The sequence below is a fragment of the Psammomys obesus genome, unplaced genomic scaffold (genome assembly GCF_907164565.1).
Source record: "Psammomys obesus unplaced genomic scaffold, mPsaObe1.curated_primary_1811, whole genome shotgun sequence".
Lineage (NCBI taxonomy): Eukaryota > Metazoa > Chordata > Mammalia > Rodentia > Muridae > Psammomys > Psammomys obesus.
In genome coordinates, this window is record NW_026590405.1 from 2,094,588 (window position 1) to 2,117,855 (window position 23,268).

The 23,268-nt window shown below is 51.5% G+C and overlaps 1 protein-coding gene across 9 annotated transcripts in view; it reads right to left on the bottom strand.

Annotated features, from left to right (window-relative positions):
* The window catches only part of Agpat3 (1-acylglycerol-3-phosphate O-acyltransferase 3), an 84,668-nt gene that overhangs the window by 13,766 nt on the left and 47,634 nt on the right, over nt 1-23,268 (bottom strand). For all 9 annotated transcript variants that reach the window (XM_055607033.1, XM_055607042.1, XM_055607041.1 and 6 more), the window contains 5 exons: nt 7,087-7,313; nt 3,931-4,100; nt 3,117-3,278; nt 1,997-2,150; nt 1,166-1,268 (listed from right to left, as the gene is read on the bottom strand). In XM_055607033.1, the coding sequence (XP_055463008.1) occupies nt 1,166-1,268; nt 1,997-2,150; nt 3,117-3,278; nt 3,931-4,100; nt 7,087-7,264 (767 nt within the window). In that variant the 5' untranslated portion in view covers nt 7,265-7,313. The remainder of the gene's footprint in view (nt 1-1,165; nt 1,269-1,996; nt 2,151-3,116; nt 3,279-3,930; nt 4,101-7,086; nt 7,314-23,268) is intronic.

Genomic DNA, 23,268 nt, shown 5'->3' on the forward strand with positions numbered 1-23,268 from the left:
GTCATGGCCATGCCTGGAGGGTCAGCACAGTGGGAGGTCCTAGGTCATGGCCATCCCTGGAGAGGTCAGCACCCCAGCCCTTCCTCTTTTACCAGTTAGCTGATGGCTATGTTCAGCCATGTGCTGTGTTCCTGCCATGATGTGCTGACCCCACATGGACCACAAAGCAGCAGAGACTCAACCCTGAGCCTAAACAAAGTCTCTTCTTTGTAAGTTGGTTGTCTCAGGTGTTAGTTACGGTGATAGGAAGCTAACTAGCATGGCTCGCCATGGAAGCCACCTACGGCTCAGGGCTAATCACGATAGTCCCTTGGGGTCAACAGGGGGCTGGCCCCTTGCTGGAAGTTGAGCACTATAAAGGAGAGGACCGTAGGCTCACTTGCTGCCTCCAACCCAGGGTGAGTTTCCAGGACAGGATACAGGGTCCTGCACCTCTAGCTACCAAGCTGTTACGAAGTCCAGGCAGAAGAGGGCAACAAGCTTATTGCTTATGTCTACAGCCTTACTTCCGGAAGGCCCCTCGCAGTGTAAACCAGCTCAAGTCCACTTAGAAGAATCAAGCACAGCTGTGGAGTGGACCATTTCCTCAGGAGACACAGAGTTGAACAGCACCTTGGCTATGGGCCCCCGGCCAACACTGAGACATGACTTTGTGTTCAAGAAGGCAGGCTGCTTCTGTGTGTGGTCTCAGGCCGTTCCAATGGGTCCTGACCATGGCTGCACAGATGGACAAGCAGGCCCTATGGGCACCGTCACCTGGGCTCTGAAAAGTAGGCAAGGGCTTCCCCATTCAGAGCTTCCTGTGGGTGGCCAGGCCACTATCTAGAGGTTACCAAGTTAGATCGTAGCCATTTGGTGACAGCGCCACTCTCTTTGTGGCTCCTCAGGAGATCAAAGCTTATTGTTCAGTTGAGTTCACCAGATGGTGTGACTGCTGCCCAGGGGAGACCAACTGACCCTGGCTGGGTTTGGGAGCGAGCTTTCCTCAGAGAGACATGAACTGAGACTGAGAGACACAGAGAGGTGTCTACTGGGACTGAGAGACAGCCAAGAAACGACCCTACACTGGCCAGGGGAGACAGAGCTGGGGACACTGGGGGCTCCTGTGTTGCCTTCCTGAGTCCCACAGCTCCGGAGTCCTGACAGCCCTGTGATGGGCGCTCACCTCACACACATGTCTGCCTCATATTTCTTTCCATAGAGGATCCCCAGCAGAGACGGGTTCTTGTTCCCTCTGAAGTTCAGCGTCACATCGTAAATAGCTGCAACTGTGGGGAGGAGACGGGGCCAGTGAGTGATGGACGACGGGAGGCCCTCTACAGCAGCGACATCACCGCCAGACAAGCCACTCTCACACTTGGGTCTGCCCCTGGCAGAGCATGGGCTGACTTCACTCCCCGCTGTCTGCCAAGGACTCACACCCTCTCCACTGGTGGTTTGCCCCGGGCCAGTGCTCTTGGCCCCTCTCTGTGGCTTATGTAACCTTTTCCAGGTGAACCAGCCATCTTTTCTCGGGCAGTCTCCTTTACGATGTTCACAGTAGTTACATTTTACTAGTCTGACAGTTTCCCACTAAATAGGACTTCATCATCCCCAAAGACATTAAGGATCTTACGACATGTCAGTCCTGCTTCCTCGATTCTTCCCTGTGCTTCGGCTATATTTTCTATTTTCTTTTTTTTTTAAGTTTTTTTTTTTTTTTCTTTTTCAAGACAAAGTCTCATGTAGTCCAGGCTAGCCTCAAACTATGTTCCTGAGGATGACCTTAAATTTATACAGCTGAAAATGATCTTCTGATCCTGAATCCACCTCCTGAGTGCTTTGACTATGGGATTCCTGGTTTATGGGGTGCCGGAAAAAAGGAGCTCATGTATATCTCAGGCAAATCCTTTAGCAACTGAACGACATCCTAGCCCCATTTCACTCCTTGCTGCACACAGTAGCCCAGAAGGCAGTGGTGGGCTCCACCTTCTCACCACAGGCCCCAGTCTCCTACCTGTGCCCCGGAGGCACTGGACTGCAGTGGTAAAACCCTTGGTCCGGGGCAGCAGGTGGTACTTGAGCGGGGGCAGCCCCTTGGAGGCGGCCACCTCCATGCTGATGCGGTGCTTGGTCTCCGTGAAGCGTGTCCCTTCGCAGTACAGGAGAAACTAGGTGCAGAACGAACACAGGGTAGGGAGGGTTATTCCAAGACAGCAGGGACAGAACGGCCCTGCCATTCGAGGCCCGTAACGCCCCAGCTCTCACATGCCACAGCAGCACAGCACACACTGCTGCCTGGGTGGAGAAAGAGAAGCACAGAGCCACGCAGCGATGAGCATGTGGCGACATTGGAGCAGTGTTTTAGTTTAGGGCTGCAATCTGTGCTCCAGTCACACAAATGCATGCCTACAGAACGGTTTTCCTGAAAGAACTCTCCGGAAGAGAAAGCCGAAGAAGGTGCCTCTGGGCAGCAGCCTTTGAGCAGACAATAGAAAGCACCTGCTGGCCCCAAACACGATGTGAGAAAGGTGAACTAAGAAGCCAGGTTTCCAAGAGTAGACAATGAAGCAGATGAGAAACGCTGTGTGGGGATGGCTCTCCCACCTCCCAGCACCACAGAGGGTGTGTGCCAGAGCTGGGCTTGCAGCAGAGGGGACAGTTAGAAGCTATGTCTTCGGACAGAGGCCAAGTCCGTAAGTCTGGGATGGTGTGTGTGTGTGTGTGTGTGTGTGTGTGTGTGTGTGTGCATGTGTGAGTGTTTAGGGTAGAGATCAACCTACTCAGGGACTGGTCACCTTGCTTTTTGAGACAGTGAGCCTCAGAGACCCCCATGTCTCCACCTCCTCAGTGCTGGGATTAGTCCTGTGCCCCACCACAGCCTGGCTTTTCTATTTGTGTTCTGGGCTCAAGCACGGGTTCTTACACTTGTGTGGCAAGTACTTTACCAAATGAGCCATTTCCTCAGCCAGAGAGTTTACAGCCAACTTCCATGTTGGTTTCTGACAGCCTCCCCAACCCCCAAGGCAGCTCCTAAACATCAGTAATTTCAGGCAGCTTTCTCTAACACGGCACACAGGAAGACTGAGTTGCACCCACAAGCTACTGTCATGTCTCAGTACACACAGCACACTCACCCACATGTACTCTGGGTAGTTAGCCAAGCGCTTCAGTCCCTCTATGACAGTGTCCCGGTCTTCCTCCCACTTCCTCTTGCAGAAGACGATCTCCAGGAAGTACCATGTCCAGCCGATGAGAGGCACGTACAGCAGCTCCCTCTTAGCCAGCACCTTGGAGCTCTGCGGGGGGCAGGGAGGCAGTGGCAGCTGTCAGAGGTGGGAGGACCCGGCCAGAAGCCCTCACAGACTTGCCAGGGGCTCTGGCCTTGCTTCTCCTGGTTCAAAGCATTCGTTCTAAATGGGACCCTGGCCTATGAGTGTGTGATCCTTGGATTGTCATCCCTCGGTGACACACAGGGGGCCACCCCGGAAACTATTCCAAAGCCAACCCTTGGGGAGAGGGCAGTGTAGCAGAAAATGGTGGATAGCAGCATCTCAGTTCCAGGTCCCTTCCTGACCTCTACTTTCCTGCTGTGGTTTAGGGGCTTTGGCTGCACTGAAATCCCTGGCCCTCTTAAGTGGAGTTTACAATTCATCTGAGGCCACTTGGCTAACTGCAATTATTCAGTTGACCTTGAGTGGGGTCCTCTGGAAGGGGAAAGGTAGTGACAAGAAATGAAGTCACAGCTAGTCCCAAGAATAGGCAAGAAACTACAGAGGGTGCCGTGAGAAGACACCCCTACCCTCAGCCACACTGCTCACTGGGAAGGGGCCAAGCCGAGAAAGCGCTAAGATCCAAGCTTCCAGAGTCTCCGGGGCTCCATACCCCAGCTGTCCTCCTGGGGCCCCGTCCTGCCATCACCCTCCCAGACCCCCTGACCCCATGGCTCACCCCCAGCACGCCAAAACGCTCGCACATGGTCCACCCACAGAGGAAGTCGATCTCGAAGTTGTGGTTGAGGATAACGACCACGTGCTCCTTCCCAAAGTGGTCCACGGTGGCCTGGTCGGTGAAGAGAGTGCACTCCGTGCAGGACCACCACTCCAGGAGCAGGACCAGCTCTGCGGGAGGGTGGGGTCAGCACTGCAACATGCCCGCCTGGGGTCTCCACCCTCACCCCCACCCGGCCTTTCTCCACGGGCCTCAGACCCGCTTTCATTTTCCCAGAGGGGAACTTTCTTGTAGAGGGCATGGGATGGTAAGCTTTCCCAGATCACAGCTGCATTTGTGTAACGGAAGCTGGGTGGTGGCAAACGGAAGAAGCAGGGCCCTGGAGATCTAAATGGATTGTGTTGCCTCAGTGCAACACCAGGCCGCTTCCATGGTGTCACATGACCACTAGAGCCTGCTTTGTGCAGAAGGATGGGAGCTGTGTCCTGGATGACAGGGAGGGAGAACACCCGAAGGGCTGTGGAATTAACAGCTGGAAAGTGATGGTAAGGTGATGATTCTTTTGCCTACAACTTTCTTGTGTAATTGGTGGTCCATATTCAGTCTTGTCCACCCCAGACATGTGGAAGAGCTCATATGAGACCTATTTCTGCCCAGGAGGCTGTAGGACCCCCAAAGGCACTAGGGGTACTGTGGTCAAAAGCTCGGAGTATACTAGTAGCTGACCTCAGCATCTCCAGAATGAGGAAGGTCACCAGAGCTCAGCCTCCACCTGCCGGCAGCTCATAGGCCAATGACAGGTTCGGGATAAACCAGGACCATGGTATAACCTGTTTCCTTTGCAGGTTTAGGGTTTAGGGGAAGCGCATGTTTACCTTCATAAGAAGGTCAGAGGCTGAAGGTTCCACGGAAAGAGCTTTTTCTGTGTTCACTCAGCACAGAATCTGAACATAAATGAATGGGAAGCACAGGGGACAGGGATCCCATGCACACATGGTCTGTGTGGGGAATCACACCTATTATGGCCAGGCATCTGAGGGTGGACCAGGATGTAACTGCCAAATGTAGGGTGGTCACAGGAAGTGCTGTACTCTGTCAACTGCTCCATTAGAGACCCCCAGAGACTCCCCAAATGAACTGCCCCCTGGGGATGGAGCCAGGGAACACTGCCAGTTTCAAACACAGAGCCCACAAGTAGGGTAAGGCCCTGGGGGCACAGATGCTCCCAACACGGTCCCAGATGAGGCGCCAAATGGTGTAGCTGCTTCGGAACACTGCAGAGGTGGGGGCCCTTAACGATTTCCAAACATATTCAGCACATGGCCAGAAGGGCCCCCCAGGCATATGCCCGAGAGCCACATGCGTGTGCACAAGAACGCCCGCAAGCAGGCTTGGCAGCGCTGCTAGAGAGCGGTGATGGTCCTCCCCAGACAGGCTACTGCCCAGGCGGAAGGAAGTTCTGAACACCCAGAGAGTCCCCAGCGGCAAGCCCCCTCTTCCATCTCTGCTTGACGCCAGGGCCCTGCTAACTGGCTTCTCTGGCCCTCCTGGGGGTGTCAGTCAGGGACTCCCACGGGGACACCTCTGACTGTCCACGCTTCCCATGATTGCCGAGGGGTTGTTTGTTCCCAGTTCTTGTAGGATTTGGTGCGTGTGCCGGTCTGATTCACTAGATTCGGGTGGCTGTGGCTTAGCTTTCTTTTTGTCTTTTCTTTTTTTAAAGATTTATTTCTTTTACATACATGAGTGCTCTGCATGTACACCTGCCTGCCAGAAGAGGGCATCAGATCCCAGTGTAGAAGGTCGTGAACCACCATGTAGTAGCAGGGAATTGAACTCAGGACCTCTGGAAGAGCAGAGAGTGCTCTTAACAGCTGAGTCACCTCTCCAGCCCTATGGCTTAGTTTCCATCTGTCAACATCTGTGTGGTCTTGTCACCAAGTCATGCTGGAGATGTAGGGTTTATAGTTTGTTCTCTGTGAAACAGTTGTCACCTTTTTGGTCAGGCTGAGGACGGGAATCAGGCCTGTTGTCACTAAGTAGGGTGGGGATAATGGTGCAGAATCTGAAGACACACCTCCCTTTGAGATGACTCGTGCCCTCTCCTGTGGCTGTGACACACACCGTTCTGTGCCCACTCCCTGGGGCACTGCTGTCCCTTCCTGCCCCTGTCCGTGCCTGTGCTATGACAGGCATAAACAGTAGAACACTGAGCGCTTCTCTGTGTATCTGCTTTTCCTTTCTTTCTTCTTTCTTCTTCTTTCTTTCTTTTCTTCTTTCTTTCTTTTTCTCTTTCTTTCTTTCTTTCTTTCTTTTTCTCTTTCTCTCTCTTTCTTTCTTTCTCTCTCTCTCTCTTTCTTTTTCTTTCTCTCTCTCTCTCTTTCTTTCCTAAACTTAGAATTGTATTTGGAAGAGGGTTCCCTGGTACAGAAAGGCCTGTCCTTTTCTTGGCGTGGGTACCCTGTGGAGGGACATGGCCAGGACTCGCCTCCACGAGACTACCTGGCAAGCTTTGGCTGCATATAAACAGGACACGATGAGGATGGCTGGGGGGCGTGGACCCCTGCAGAACTCTCCAGGCTGTGCTCTTCTTCTGTGAAGCCATGGAATCAAATTGGCATCATGTTAACTGCAGGTAGCTGACATGCCGGTCCGTGCTCCTCCCCCGGTACGTAGGGTGGGAGCGAGTGGCCATCCATGTAGACGTGGAGAAGGAATGTGTGCATAGAAATGTGCTCTCATGCACTAGCACATTCCGATAGACCTGCAACACCCACGCAGTCGTGACCCAGGGGCACCCTTGTTCTTCCTGCGCCCTGTCGTGTGCAGAGGCACAGGGACATGTGTCCTGGTGTCTGGGTCTCGGGTCACTGAGCCTATTTTCTTCTTGCTTTTGCTGGTTTGAAAGCACTCACACTGTGTCTCCAGGAGTCACAGTCTGACTTGGGAACAGCACATGGTTGAGCCTAGTAAAGTTACTCAGGACGCCCGTTTACTTGGCTCCTGGAAGGGTGTGACCTCAGGGAGCTTGAGCCTCGCCCAGCTCTATTCTGGGATGGAGTGTCAGGTGTGGCCCTGCACTCACTGCCCGCTGAGAGCCCTGACAGGAGAAGCCCGCCCCCCCGACACAGTGCCCACATGTGTGGAGACACTTACGGCTCCAGAGCGAGTAGGCCAGGCGGCAGTTGATGCGGCGGTACAGGTGCTTGCTGATGGGCCAGAGGGCCAGTGTGCACAGCTGTGTGAAATTGATGATCAGCCCGCTCACCACGAAGACGAAGCCGATGAGCAGGTGCACCACGAACTGGGTCTTCAGGTAGGCAAGCAGGCCCATGGTCGCTGCTCAGGGGCGGGCGCACGGTCCTTCACTGAGAACAGCCGTCCTGCAAATGCAGGGCGCAGGGGTCAGTGTGTGCAGGGACTAGGCTGTGGCTGTGGCTGGGCAGCACTGTCCTCATTCAGGGCCCTGGGGAGGAGCCTGGCTCAGAGACGGGCTCCCCCTGGAAAGCTGAGGAGCAAACATTGTGCTTCTGTGCACCTCACACAAACACAAACATTACACACACTAACACCACACACACACACACACACACACACACACACACACACACACACTGGCTTTCTGAGGCTGGACTATTAGCAGCATGGCCAGCTACCATTCCCTAGGGACATAGACACAGCAGGTCTCAGTCCTGTGATGGAGACTAGACCTCATGCTATATAGGGAGGCTCAGCTCCAGCCAGATCTCCAGGTGGCCAAAGCCTTGGAAGATTAACTGTGACTAAAAAAGAATCCCAACCCACTTGGCTAAGTCACTGGGCTCTGGAGTAATTTGTTAAACCAGCAAAAGATGATAAGGACGAAAACACAACAGGGACAAGAGGAACACTTCTCAGACACAGCTGTGCTCCAGGGCCTGTAACAAACACATCTCATCACAATTTGTCAATGGTCATGGAATCCCATAGAGTAGTTGCTGTGTGTTACTTGTGAGTGACCTAGAGGACAGGAAGGCTCAATAACCTGTTCAGGGTCACACAGGGGCCAGCAGGAAGGGATTTCAGTGTTGACTTTGAGGCCTGAGTCTACACTCATGTCCCAAGGCCAGTTCTCCCTCAGGAAAGGCCTATGACCATGTACCCGACACCCCGGGAACCTCAGAGACCCCTCTCACACTGTACAGAATGGGCCTGCATAGACCCGAATACATGAGGCAGCGGGGTCTCCACAGCCGTCACGTGACGCTAGCCCAGCTATGTCAGCTGTGACCCAGCAGCCCCAGAGGAAGGGACAACCCTCGCCATGCCTCACTCCTGCTCATGTCATGGAGTCTCATCTCTGTGCCTGAGCCAGTGGCTTTGCAGCTTTCAAAGGAGATGCCCAGGCCCCATGCCACATCTCCAACCCCACAGCCAGGGCCGCAGACACAGATTATAATTTTTTAAAAACGAATGTCAGTGAGGTCTTACATAGAGTCACAATGCACTCATCTTTGGGTAGCAAGTTTCAATGACCAGGTGGCCAACACCACTACACAAAATGAGCCATGTAGGCGGGTCCCACCCTAGGCCCTGGCTGTGTCCATCACTGTTCTGATAGCTTGGCTTTCCTCCCCTTCTTTTTTAAATTTATTTATTTATTATGTATACAGGGTCTGTCTGCATGTACACTTGCACGCCAGAAGAGGGCACCAGATCTCATTTTAGATGGTTGTGAGCCACCATGTGGTTGCTGGGAATTGAACTCAGGACCTTTGGAAATGTAGCCAGTGCTCTTAACCTCTGAAACATCTCTCCAGCCCTGGCTTTCCTCTTTTTCAAGGTGTAGAATGGCACTGTTTGGGCCCAGATAGCCTGTCATCACACTGCTGAGCTCGGCCCTGCTGCACGCAACAGCATTTCAGGTGCCCGCTGCTAAGTCCTCGGCTGTCCCTCATCTGATGATGCCTGGGTGTGCCTAGCTGCCGGGGATCAAAAACGATCCCCACATGTTCATGCTCCAGGATGTGAGGATGGCTTTCCTGAGCAGCCTCCTCTATGTCACACAGTGAAGGCTTCCTGCTCTACTGAAGGAATCTCTCAACTAGAGAGCCTGTGCGGAATCCCAGGTGAGCCCACGCCCACCCTCAGCATTCTATCCCGTCCCTATAATGCATTGCCATCTACCACATTCACTTCACTGGTGTCCCCGATCTACCTTCAAGGTCGATGTCCCTGGGTCTAACCAAACCTGAAGGGGGAGATGGACTTAGCCAAATGCTAGCCTGGAGCTCAGCTCAGGCACTGAGATAGCCCGAAGCTACTCCATAGCCCAGGATATCTGCCTGCATCGTAGTCATCCACCAAGAACTACCTAACAGTGTCCTCAAGGCCATCTGATTTATCTCTGTTGCACATCACCGACTACAACCATCACTCTCGACTCCCTAATGATAGACACAGGGCCTGCGTTCTCAAGGCTGGTCACACTCCCTTCACCCCCTTCCCTGGACTGTTCCCTTACTGCTTTTTTGACTTCAGTGCTGTAGACAAGAACACCACTCAATCTTCACATCAGCTCCTGCTCTGCTCTGCTCTTGGCTGCAAAATTTCTGGTCCATCAGAACAGATAAGTGTGGGGAAAGGCCTGGATTCAGTGACCAGAGTGTTGGCCCAGGTGCCTTCAAAACAAATTGTTTTGTTTTGTTTTTGCTTTTAAGGCAGAGTCTCAGGTAGCTAGCTAGCATAGTACTCAAAGAGATCCACCTGTCTCTGTCTCCAGAGTGCTGGAGCTTAAGGCAGGCACCACCATGCCCAATACAAAGTTTTAAAAAGTCCTGTGTTCTCAGACCATTTCAAGTTGACACCTACATTCCAAACCAAGGTTTAATTATGCAGAGTGTATAGAATCTGGCGTGCTGTGAAACATGACTTTTTAAAGTGCAGTTTTAATTTTCTAAATGCAGCCATAGACACTGACCAGACTGGAGATCTGGCATCCCCATGAGTGCCTCACAATCTCCCTGCGGACACTTCCCTGCTTGCTCCCTGGCAGTGTATTTCCACAGCGTTTTTGCTGCAAGATTTTATCACCACATGGCCTACCAAGAGTCTCTGGCTTGAAATTATGCTTGAGGGCTTTTTTATTGATTTCTGTGACCTACTGTCCCAGCAAAACTGTGAACCATTTCAGCCTCATTTGGACACTTTTGGCACAGGCTCAGAGGTGAGGCAGCTCAGACCTCAGGACTCCACACTTGAGCTATCCTGTGAGCTGGGACTGCCTACTTGCTAAGTTGTGATCAAAGCATGAGCTTGAACCCTGTGGCAGCAGCACAGGACATCCACCTGAACCTTGAGGACACCTCCTACCCCTTCTCAGGGCTACACAGCCCTGTACACTGCAGGTCTTATCTCCAGAGTTCTGAGCCCCTAAATTGCATAGCGCTGTCCAAGGCCTCACATGCCTCACACAGGCTTCCTGGCTCCCTGATCTGAGATCTGGAAAACCTGCAGGTCCCTCTCCTCACAGCCAACTTCCTGGTCACAGTTAGTCTCCATCCTCCCACCCTCCAGGAGCCTCTCCGTCATCCTTGGTCTCTTTGCCCGGCTTCCCTAGGGACCACTTCCCAGAATGCCCTCTTCTCTGTCAGAGCACTGTCTCTCCAGAGATGGCCCCACCCCCACTCCACCCCACCCCCGCTCTTCACACTGCACCGCATGGTTGAAGGGTAAGAGTCTTTCAGAGAGCGTGGTTGGCATTTAGCAGGCAAGTTTGCAAAGGGAAGACACTGGAATATGGAAAATGAGCTGTTTGCGATGCTGGAGACCCAGTCACAAGGAAGACTTCTTAATGTGGGTTTCAGTGATTGATTTCCAGTTCACAGGACTGACACAGCTGTCACCTTCCTTCCTCTCTCCTTCCTGTCCCATTCACCCACATTCATTTTCCATCTCCACTGCCCATCCCCTACCATGGCCTGACTGCAGCAGGAGGGCAGGCTGTGTGAAGTGTGAAGGGCTGGGCCAAGGGCATTCCCTGCACACCATCCCCCATCTTTGTTGTTGTGTGGTAAACTCAGCTGGTCCAGAATCAGCACACGCTGGAAGAGAATCGCTAACAGGGATGAGAAGGGGACATGCAGCAGCGGCAATGGGACAGCACCTCAAAAGGTCTAAACCAGGAGTAACATTCACTATTCATAACTGCCAAGAACAAAAATATAAAGCCCGACCTTCTGGGTGTGGAAAAGCAGAGTGTGCTCAGGGCAGTGGCCCCAAGGGCCCTCACCGACACCTCCACCTTCCTTACACAATTGGACAAAACTGTGACTTTATCGCCACACCTTGTATAAGCGTTGGTGAGAAGGAAGTGGGAGGGACACAGCAGACGGACTAAGTGCTGGTGGCAGCTGACTGACATGGCTGCACTGTGACGTGTCGCTGGGGGCAGGCCTGTACCTCACCACAGGGACAGACCCTGTTCCTCGGGGTGTTTAATTGGAATGGACATGAAATAAATACTATCCACAGTCCTTAGGCAAACTCGCCAGCAGACCATCTGGTCTCGCTATGATGGGAGATAAAGCGTGAGCCCTTGCCAGGTGGTCCGGTCTCACCAGCCTCTGGAGGGAAAGGTGTCTAGCTGCGGTGCAGGAGGAGGTGCCATCACCACCGTTTGCTCCCCCTGGCCAGCACTGTCACACTCAGCAAGAGGACAGGGGTACTGAGCAGAGGAAGCGCAGCACACAGAGTCCAAGCTGGCAGGGATGTTGTGCGCTTCTGGTAGTGCTGGTTCCTGGTAGCCCTGCTCAGCCTGGTGAGTGCCATGCAGCTGGTCACTGAGGAGTCTCCCAGGGTCAAGCTCCAGCAGCTCTGCTGTCTCCCGGGCTTGACCCTGTGGCCATGTTACCTTTGGGGCGGGCAGAAAGTAGGGGTCTAGAACCCCCAGGACCAGAAGTTTTCTCTGCAGCAAGTGAGGGTGTGGGCTCACAAGCGCTTAGTGACCAGAGAAAGACATAGCAGCCCCTCATGTGTCCAGGCTATAGGACAGTCTGGACAGTGCACACACACGACACACAGAACAGTGTGTGTGAAATGTACTGAGAAAATCCAACTGAATGAGGCCCCGTGCACCGGGTAACCGGGAATCTCTCTGAGCATGTGCTGAGTCAGTCCACACTGCCACTTCCAGATGTGGGCTGACTCCTGGCCCAGGACCTGGCCTGGCTGCCTGGGTAGTAATGACACAACTTCTGGGGTTGCCTACAGAGACCTCGAAGCCTACTGCGGTCTTTGGCCATTAAATGGGCACACTTAGTGTCAGTCTACTGGATGGTGAGCCCAACCTAGCCAAAGGTCACTAGACCACAACCGTGGGGTAACTGTTAGTGAATGAGAATGATTTCAGGGGGACCAGGAGCACCGGGATAAGCCCAGAGGGAACTGCTGACCCACATAACCGCGGCGAAGTGGGTGTGGTCTCAGACTGCTTAGGCATGCCATAAGCCATTTCAGTACATAAGCTGTTTATAAATACCACCGAAGCCTAATTACAATGTCCAAAGCTCCCCCACCCCCTTGGAACAAACTGACTCCATAGTTCATAGGGAACACAAACAGGAGAGAAAAAGCCAAGCGAACAGCCTGCAGGTGCCACAACCACGAAGCCTGTCATCACCAACTTGGCCTGGGCCACAACATACACAGACTAAGAACATGGCCTGAGGGTCGAAGCTCCAACAACAAGGTGCAACCCTATCCATCCCTTGAGGGCAGGCAAGTCACAGCCATGGCCTGCAGCCTTGAGTGCCTCGGCTGAACACAGCCCCGGCCATGCGCTTCGGGTCTCTCACGCAGCACCTCACAGGGGCCTTCTGGGCTCCAATGGACTCGTGCTTCTACTGGATTTAGACAAGCTTAAAAAGTAACACAAGTTACCTTAAAACCCTGGCTGAGTTCTTGGGAATCTTGTAGCGTCACATTGTGTTGACTAATGGGTTAGAAGAAGCAATTAAACCTCACACGGCAGCCCCTCCAGTTCCTGACAGAACTCTGCTTTGTGGCACCAGCAACCTCCAAGGTTTGCTAACAGTACCTGGAAGCTGGGCGCGGGGCACAGCCATCACAGTAGCACACACTCCTGGATTCTGAGAACAGAGCCCAGGCCTCATACTAAACAAGGCCACATGCCTCTCTTGGAACAGGTACCCACGAGGACCAAGTTCTAGCAAGTGGGGAGGGGGTGAAGTGTGCGTGTGTGAGGGTATTTAAGGCCTCCAGGAAACTGTTTGTTTGTTTTTGCTGAACCAGGGATGGAGATAAACATGAGTTAGTTCTTCCCCTAGCTAAGACGGGACATGCAAGGCCTAGCAGCCCTTTTGGGGTTGCAGAGTGACATGAGTGTGCAGATACAAAGCCGATGATGAAGTTTCCGAGGGGGATAAGCCAAGGTCTGCCTGCCAGTACTGCCGTACACCCTGAGTTCACAGCAGCAGCTGCCCCTCAGGAGGCAAGGACTCGAGAGTCTCCAGCTCCGTCACCTGGCTCCACCGTTACCCAGAGTGTGCCACTCACACGGGTGCAGCATACAGTTCGGGAGGGATGGTCCCGAGGCCACGACGCGTGTGACTCCAGTCTGCTGCAAGCATGCTGTGACAAACAGCAGTGAGACTTCCCCGTCTCGCAGGCCGCCCTGATTACCTTGGCTGAAGAACTGCCTCGCAGAGGACTCCTCAGAGCAGGAGCCAGAGAATCAAAGCCCACCCCATTCCCATCCAGCACCAGGCCTACTGAGTCTCAGCTTTGCCAGGGATGCCAACTGTGATGGCTCTGGACCAGTGACAAAGAAAGGGTCACTATCAGAACAGCAGGTGTGTCACCCCAGCAGACAGAGGCCAAGCAAATTGTGCCTGGCCTCTTTGGTCACCCAGTATGGGCTATGAGACCAGCATGGCCTGGGGTCCCTCTGAACACTGTTAGAGGAGTCAAGAGGCCAGAAGGAAGCAAAAAAAATTCCCTTTGGGCACTTTTAGTATGGGATGGATGACTGGGGCTGAGTCCTGATGGCCCCTAGGCTGTTTCTATAGAATGAGGCAGGAGGCGGGAGGACAGGGGTGAGTCAAGCCTTGCCAGGGAAGTGGACAGTGGGAGCAGTGGACACAACTCTAATGACAGATCAGTCCCCAGTGCCACCAAGCAGAAAAGTAAATGAAGAACCCCAGGCCCTTCGCTTACCCCAAGTCCCTAGCTCCAGAATCTTTGTGGCCTCCAGGGTGTTTCTGATGGCTGTCCTGGCCAGGGCAGTGGTGATGGTGGTAAGGGAAGTAAAGAAAGGCACAAAGCTCCCAGGCCTGATGACTACACAATGGGCCTGTGACAGGCCCCTGGGCTCACAGGCGTGGCTGTTTCCTACACCAGAACACCACCCTGGGCCAGGGCAGAGGTGACACCACACTCCAAAACATGCTTGTACATGCTGCAGGCGCACTCACACCCACCCACAAGTACACACACCTGAACAGCACACACATGTACACACAGGCATACTCACACACGTGAACATCTGTGTGTACACTCATGCCTAGCACATACGTGAACAGCCACATGATGCAAATGCACGTGTCCTCACACATGCACACACGTGACTTCTCAGTCATCTTACAAGCACTGCACGCTGTGAGAGATTGCTCTTGGAGAAGTGAGTGGATACTTCGTGTGTAATTATCATTACAGCAATTCTTACACACTTTTCTACACACACTGCAGCTCGCAACGTGGAAAACTGGTGGAGCTGAATTCTAGCTTTCCCTGGGCACGGGGAGAGCTTGTCTCTCCTTCCCTCAGGACAAAGCCCAGGTACGTGATATATGCAATCTTTCTTCATCCTGTTGGAAGTCTGAGGTCCAGGACCACCGAGCAGAAGAATCAGGTGAGAGGTAAGGTCTGGCAAAGGAAGCAGGTGAGGGGCACAGGTGGGTCAGCTGGGTGGAATGTGACATGACGATGCCCTTCTCCGCTGCTTTTCTCCATGATGTCTCTGCCCTGCTCCAGACTCCCCAGGTGCCACAGGAACACCGAGGAGCCCTCCTGAGGGCTGCTCTCCTGGGCAAACCCAGAGGTGCAAGCTCTCTGCAGGCTCTTAACAGACCTTGGCCAAGCACCATGCATCAAACTGGCAAACTCCATGCATTTAGACTAGACTTTCAGGAAGGCAGAGATTCAAATGTGACAAACCAAGTGGGTCTCAGAACAACCACCTCACCCTCCACAAAGCACGTGGCAGTGGACTGCTGCCACCTGGGACCTGCAGCTACCATGCACTGGGACCAGCTACTCAGCAGCAAAACGTTTGAGCTCCATGTCTGAAGATCAACTCAGAAAATCTCAGAAGTGTGAGAATTTCTAAAACACTAATCCGTCCAGTGGTATAAAATGGAAACATACAGAGACCAATATATGAAGAACAACATATGAAGAGCGACATATGAAGAGCGACATATGAAGAGTAACATATGAAGAGCGACATATGAAGAGCAACATATGAGGAACAACATATGAATAGTGACATATGAAGAACAACATTCAGAGAGTAACATAAGAAGTAAGTCTTTAGGTAAGGGAAACAAAGGCCACCGTTAAACAGGAAGGTCGTGGTCCTCTGTGCAGCTGCTGTATAAGCATATGTGCACCAGCCTGTAGCCATCCTAAAAGTCACAGAACCCCAGCCTGACCTTGGGTGCTTTCTACTTCTAGTTGGTCCCCTTCACCCCTCCCTGGGACCCGAACTACTGCCGTGGCCACTCCACAGAGCCTGCCACCTTGACACCCTCACTTATCTTTCAATGCACCTAACACTGCCACAGGAGTTGGGGCTACAAAGGCTAAATGGGATGAAGGAACCCGGCCTTCTGCCCATGAGCCCCCTGAGAGGGGCCTGGCTCAGATCTTGACAGAAGCAGGAGGACCCTTCAGGAGGGAGGCCTGTTCTGAGGAGCTCACCCGTGAGAAAAATATGTAAATTCATACCTAAGTTCTCTTCACTCCATGCCCTAAGCAGTCATCATGTATGTGTCCTTCTCTCTGCTGTCCCCAAACTTTATGCCAAATTCAAGTTTTGTTCTATAACTTATTCTAGTAACTCCACCCTACAGTGCCAAGGCCAAGGTCTCCAACCAAGGTTGAGGTGCCCCATCAGGCTGCCCGGCTTGGCTGGCTGCCAGGGGACTGGTACAACTTTCTTGTCATTGAGGAAAGAGCCCGGCTTTCTATGTCTGGGAAACAAGGCTCTGCTCAAAAAGTGACCGGGGAATCTAGGTCAGCAGGGTCAGTGCCCTCGAAGCCACTCTGAGCCTGTCCCTGCCCTCCCCTTCCCGGCAGGAAGCAGGACCTCCATTAAGGCTCTCCTGTCCTCCTTGCCCTGGCTGGGACTCCCAGATGCTCTGGCTCCTTACCTGCCCTTCTGCTTTCCTTCTTTCTCTGCGCTCTGTATTTCAGATTGTTGGGGTCCTGGCTGGGGGAGTCTGCAGCCTCCTCCCACAGCAGGGCAACAGGACTCGGCTGGCAGGAGTGGGGATAGCATAGTGACCACTCAGCTATGTCCCGGAGCACAAAAATAGCCATTCTGCCAAGTGGGTGAAGCGTCAGGGCTGGCTGTGTGGCCAGCTCATGTTCACACTTGGCACATGAGAGAGGCAGGCCTTGGGGAGGGAGGCAGCAGAGCAGTGTGCAAGAAAGCAAGCTTGCAGCAGCAGAGGTGCCCAGGGCAGACTGCCCACACTCTCAGCAGCCTTACCAGCTCTTGCTCCTCAGGGCCCAGCCTCGAGCGATGCTATACCCCCAAACCACAGGAAGCTGGTAGGTGGAACAGTGCCACACACAGGGGCTCACACAGGAAGGCTGTGCTCTTGTGGTCTCCCCACTCTAAGCACAACTCAGTCTTCTGACCTGTGACCTTTCTGCCTGATTTCACCAACGGCAGGAAGCAGCTGCAGCTGGGCCATACCACCTCACCCCAGGCCAGCATGTAGGGTCTTCCCCATAGTTACTTCCTCTCTATGCTGGACATGTAAATCAGTCCCTTCCTCTGTGGATTAAGGGCCACAGGCTCGGAGAGTCAGTCCAGGATTACTGAGCAATAATGGAATGACCCAGTATCAGCTGATGGAGAGGGGAGGCCAGAGGACCACTGAGTATAGCAAGGCAAAGTGACAGGTAGAAGAGGGGGTGGCCCTAGGCTCCATCTGATGGGGGGCGGTGTACAGAGATGAGAGCTGAGCAAGAACTACAATCCAGAAAAGGATGAAATGAACCTCCACGCTGGCTACCCATCGACAAGGCTGGAGACACGGGCATGCCTGGGCTGGGTTCTCTCCCTGAGCGGTCTGAGGTATGTTGTGAGAGCTGCCAGGAAGGCAGGCTGGCAGACCAGCTTCAAGAAAGTGCCTTAACACTCAAACCCACAGTCCCCTGCTCTCCAGGCAGGCAACAGACACATCCACACAGACTCAGTAAGGGAACCAGCCCAGGTCACCCTGGGGCTAAAGGGCTGACAGACTCGGTCCAGCATGCAACTCAGGCTCAACTTCCATGTTGCCCCCAGCCAAGCCACTCACATGGCCCCTTCAGGGCAAAGTGGAGCAATAATGACCTAGAAGCTACCGGGACGTTTACAACCCAAATTCCGAAGACGCCTCACATGACCTTGAAGTTCAAATAATTTCCCCTTTAAAGATTTCATTTTTAAAAGAAACAAAGCCACTTTTGCCATCACCCAAAGAACACATCATCCCAAAGAACTACAGAGACACCTACTACTGTAGGCACCTGGCTTAAGAAAGGCGCAATGAAGATCCCTGAGGAGGTGCACTGAGTGCTGAAGGCGTGGTCACGGTGCCCGAAACAGGTCAGCCACCATAGCCACAGCACACCATCCTCTGGGACACGCAGCAGCCAAACGCTTATGAAACACAGGTGCTCCGTCCCCTGGGAGACATCAGTTATATGTCCTGAAGGTATCCTCTGGCGTATGGAACAACAGGGCTTGGGACTCTTTTCATGGTTTTTTTTTTTGTTTGTTTGTTTGTTTGGTTTTTTTTTTGTTTTTTTTTTTTTTGGCATAAAGTGGTTAGTTACACAGTAATGAAACATTAAAAACTGAAAGACAGGTGGGCGTGGTATTGTACAACTTTAATCCCAAGACTCAGAAGGCAAAGGCGGGTGAAGTCTAGATCCTATCTCAAAAACAAAAATAAAGAAAAATAAAACTGAAAGACAGTTTTGAAGCTCATAGCTCAACAAGCCACCTGTGGCAGAAGAGGGTGGGACTATGTCATTGAGGGCGTTTTTGTCTTTTTTTTGCGGTACTGGGGAAGCAAGCCAGGACCTTGAACATACTTGGCAGAGGTGCTGCCTATGACCTCTGCTCAGCAGAACTTCCCCCGAAGCTATAGGCTGCGCAGTGGCCACACACACACTTGGTGTGGGGAGCCAGACCTCGTGTGTCCAGGAATAGCGACAGCAGATTTGTCACCTGGATACAACTGCTCTTTCTGCTGTAGCCAGCACCTCCTCAGCACAACTCTGTGCGTGGCAGTGATGCCCACTCACAAGGAAATTTCTGTGAACCAACACTCCCAGGAAAAAGAGTACGGGCTGCGCTAAAGATTCACAAGGCAGCCTGACACATCGGAGCTTCTGGGGTTTGGCAGTTACTCACATTTCCATGATGGTGGAGAGCTGGAAAGTTACAGGTCCAGAGCAAATCACCTTGGGCTATCTTCAGTCCCCTTAGGAGCCATGCATAGCCCACTTCTGTGGTTGGCGTAACATTTTTGTGATTGAGGCAAACCCTCTCAGAACGTACTGAGTCCCCTAGCTCCTAAGAAAGTCCTCAGATGGCATCCGAGGCCTACATCAGAGACTCCCCCACTTCGCTCTAACAGCCTACTGGATGTTTCCTCCAGTGTGTTTTAACGCATGCCTTTCTTTGTTCTGCTACTATAATGATTTCATGCAGTTGTCACCACACTGGAACACGGTATTTGGGGGTACCCTGAACCTGTGTTCCTGAGCCATGGTCACTCCTATCTGGCTGTGTTCTTCAGGGACAGTTTTGGGCACCTGAGGATGCTCCATTGTCACTGGAGGAGTCATGTGGATCAGAGGGAGGTTCCAGCACCAGCCTTGCCCAACTGTCCAGGTGGCTCCCTCAGTTGTGCTAATGAGCTCCTTCTGGGGCTGGGAACTCCCTAGGCGGGGAGGATGGCCCATTGGTTTCTTCTGAACTAGTTGTTACAAAGCCAAGAAGAAAGAGAAACCCTTCCTATAGTAGTGTCCCCCGTGGGAGGACATGTCTGTGCCGAGCAGCCTTACAAGGAAGAGCATCCAGTTCTCCCCGCCTGCCTTCACCTTTGGGCTTTTTTTCCCCCTTTGGGCCAGGCCTTTCTTACCTCTGAAGATCCAGAAGTGTCAACTTGCTACTTTGTTTCCCTCAAGAGCACACTTTGTATTGTGCGAGCAGTGACTATTTGCCTGTAATTGCTTTATTTGGAACAAAATCTAATCTTCCTGGAAATTTCTTAAAAGTAGAAGATTGACAAAATCTGCAGCCACTTCATTCTGTTTGTTTGTTTGTTTGTTTGTTTGTTTTGCCATAACAGGGTTTTACTATGTAGCTCTGACAGTCCTAGAACTCACCATGTAGACCAGGCTAGCCTCAAACTCACAGAGCTCTGCCTAACTCTGCTGCCCAAGTGTGGGATTAAAGATGTGTGTCCTCACGCTCAGACCACTTCACACATTTTAAATTGTGCTATAATTATTATCTTAGCAGGCCTAATATAAAACATGTATGTAAATTTTAGGATGGTCTTTTTGTTGTTGCTTTGTTTTGTTTGAGGCAGGGTTTCTCTTTGTTGCCTTGGCTATACTGGAACTCACTTTGTAGACCAGGCTTGCCTCAAACTCAGAGAGCTCTACCTACCAATGTCTCCCAAGCACTGGGATTAAAGATATGCGCCACCACTGCTCAGTTTTAGAATGGCGTTTGGCAGCTATTAGCCCTTGTAAAACAGAATGTTCAAAGCCTTTCACTTGGACAAACACAGATAAGATACAAAAGTAAGATTAAAAAAAAAAAAAAAAAGACCTAAAGAAAAAAGGTCATTTTAAAACTTGCTGAGCTTGGCTTCTTGAGCTCTCTCCCAACCCAGGCTTTTTCAAGACAGGGAGGGGTTCTCTGTGGAGCCCTGGCTGTCCTGGAACTCATTCCATAGACCAGGCTGGCCTCGAACTCAGGGATCCACCTGCCTCTGCCTTCCCAGTGCTGGGACTGAAGGCCTGAGCCATCACGACCTGGCTTCCAGGGGCATCATAAGATTTACAGATGATTCTAATGTGTTTCATCCCATTACACATAAGAGTTAGGCTTGGATCTTCTTTCACAGTGGATCTGGAAGCACTCTTACCCACTGAGCCCTCCAAGGCTTCCTCAAATGTTGATGTGCTCTCAGTAACATTTACAGAAAGTCTGGCTTACAGAACAAGGATTTTTAAATTTTTTTAACTGATACAGTCATTTAAAACTCTGTGATTAGATTTTATCCAAATGTCTATACGTTCTCCCATTGAATAAGGGGTTTCACTTGCTGGACAGCCACCACCTTAACAGTGGGAAAGGCTACCACATGGAATTAATGGGGCCAGGAGATGGCTCAGCGGGTACAAATACCTGCAGTGCATACCTAAGCACCTGAGTTTGAGTCCTGGAACTTGCTTAGAAAGCACATGCATGATTTCAGTACTCCCTCTGTGGGATGGGAGGCAGAGACAAGAGAGCCACACAGGAGCTCACGGCCTGGGCAGCCTGGCACACGCTGCAGTGAGAGACCCTGCCTCAGCAACACAGACGCCGAGGACCAACTCCCAAGTGTTCTCTGACCTTCACACATGCACCATGGCACATGAGTGACTTCACTCCCACACACAAAATAAATAAGGTATTTAAAGAATTTAAACTATTTCAGCTACTTGGGGGCTGTGCTAGGTGGTTTCATATCAAGTTGACACAAGCTAAAGTCATCAGAGAGATGGGAGCCTTGATTGAGAAAATGCCTCCCTAAGATTGGGCTTTAGGCAAGCCTGTAGAGGACTTTCTTAGTGATTGACGGGGGAGGGTCCAGGCCACTGTGGGTGATGCTGCCCCGGTCTGGTGGTCCTGAGTTCTATGAGAAAACAGGCTGAGCAAGACATGCGGAGCAAGCCAGTGAGCAGCATCCCTCCGTGACCTCTGCATCAGCTCCTGCCTCCAGGTTCCTGCCCTGTTTTGAGTTCCTGTCCTGACTTCCTTCAATGATGCACTTAGATATGGCCAAACGAACCCTTCCCTCTCCAACTTGCTTTTGGTCATAGTGTTTCATCACAGCAATAGAAACCCTGCCTAGGACACAGTATTCCCACTGAATTACATAGTTATGAAACTTACTTTAGTGGGAAAATACTTAAGTCTAACTTAAGTATTGACCTGTTACACAAAACTCTCATTGAAACTATGATCTGGGTTGATATTAGATATATATGGAACTAATTGTCAAAACTGGCTGATGCCTTTATCCTTAGCCAATGACACACCCATGACTCCAAGGTCTACCCCTCTAGAAAAATGTTATCTGCTTATAAAGTAAGCGTGGGGAGTCCTGTAAAACATTAAAGATTGTATGGCCATCTCCATCAAAGAATACACTGTAGACCATCATGAAGGACTCTTAGGCATAATAATTAAAAATGCAGAGTTGGTCACAGAGTACCCACAGTCAGCTCCTGGGAGCAGCGTAACTAGAGAGAAGCAGAAAACACCACAGCAGGCTCCATCAACTGGGGAAAAAAGACACAGCAGCAAAACTCCCGTCAGCCCAGGGGGTGGGGTGGGGGAGGCTGTGCTGGTGCCATGACAGTGCCTGTGGGGCAAAACCAGGAAGTGAACTCCCAGATTCCTATCTCACCTCAAAGTTGGGCCAGCTCCTCGGAGCCCACCCATCCAGATGTGTGCTGGCGGGTCTCACACTGCACCAGCCACAGGTCTATCTCTCGTACTAGTTAGAGTCCCTTAGTGCTTTCATACTTAGGTATTTTTCTAAAGTTTTTTGGGGATGAGATGGTAAAGGCATTTACCATGCAAGACTGGTGACCTGAGTTCAACCCTGGGAGCCCACACAAAGGTGACAGAGAGTCTGAGCTCTGCAGGCGTTCCATGGCGGTCGCCTGCACGTGCGCGCATACACACGTGCTCGAATACACACGTTCACATACTAATATTTTTCAGTTGTCTAAGAATTTTTTTCTTGGTATATTCCTAAACTATCGAAACAACACTAATCCTGGTTTTGGTAAAACACAATGAGGATGCTATTATGACCATCACCTCATCACCTGCCTGCCTGCCTACCCATACCTCCTACTTCACCTACACCAAGCTGCCATGTTCAGGAAGATTCAGAAATTTTCATTATTCATAAAAGAACCTTCTCATCATTCATAATTTAGATTTTTTAAATTCTGGCTTTTAAGTCACTCCAAAGGATTTTCACTCTGAGATACCTCCATTTTAATTCTAAATTCTCAGAGCCTAAGACAAATAAACAATTAAGGAAAATGGAAAGAATGTTAATCAACTGGATTAGTAAGTTTCTACTGATATTAAAAACCACTGAAATACAATGAAATAAAGGCTCTGAAAAACCCTATGACACTCAGACTTCTGACTACCTTCAAAAATACTGAGCTGGTTCATATCCACATTATAATGTATAAACCAGCTGTTTCTCATCTGAACAGAATAGGCCAACTGCTGCTGTCAGCACCACTGGGTGGCTTTGAAGATAAACGGAGTGAATGACTGGACAGTGTCAGGAGGTAGCACAGCCCGACTCAGGCGCGCTGAAGCCTCAAAAATCCCCTAAGCCAATTGCAAGGTTATCCAGAGTCCAAGCAGCAAACAACGGCACCATTTTCCTAACAAGTAACACAGGCAGCCATGTTAAGCCCACGTGATCAACTCACGGATCCCATGGAAGGGTCAGAACAGGGGCTTGCTGAAGCTTGAGGTCAGGAAGCTTGTGTGTTCCGCCCCCATTCCGAAGATGACCAGTCACCTCCCTACAAAACTCTGACCAGCTGCTTCATCAAATCCCTCAAGTTTATACTCCTGCTGTGTGTCACCAAGCCAAGCTCCTATCTCAATGCATGAGTGAAGCTTCAGTTATACACACACACACACACACACACACACACACACACACGCACACATACGCACACTCGCACACTCATACACATAATACATTCATACACACACACTCATAATCA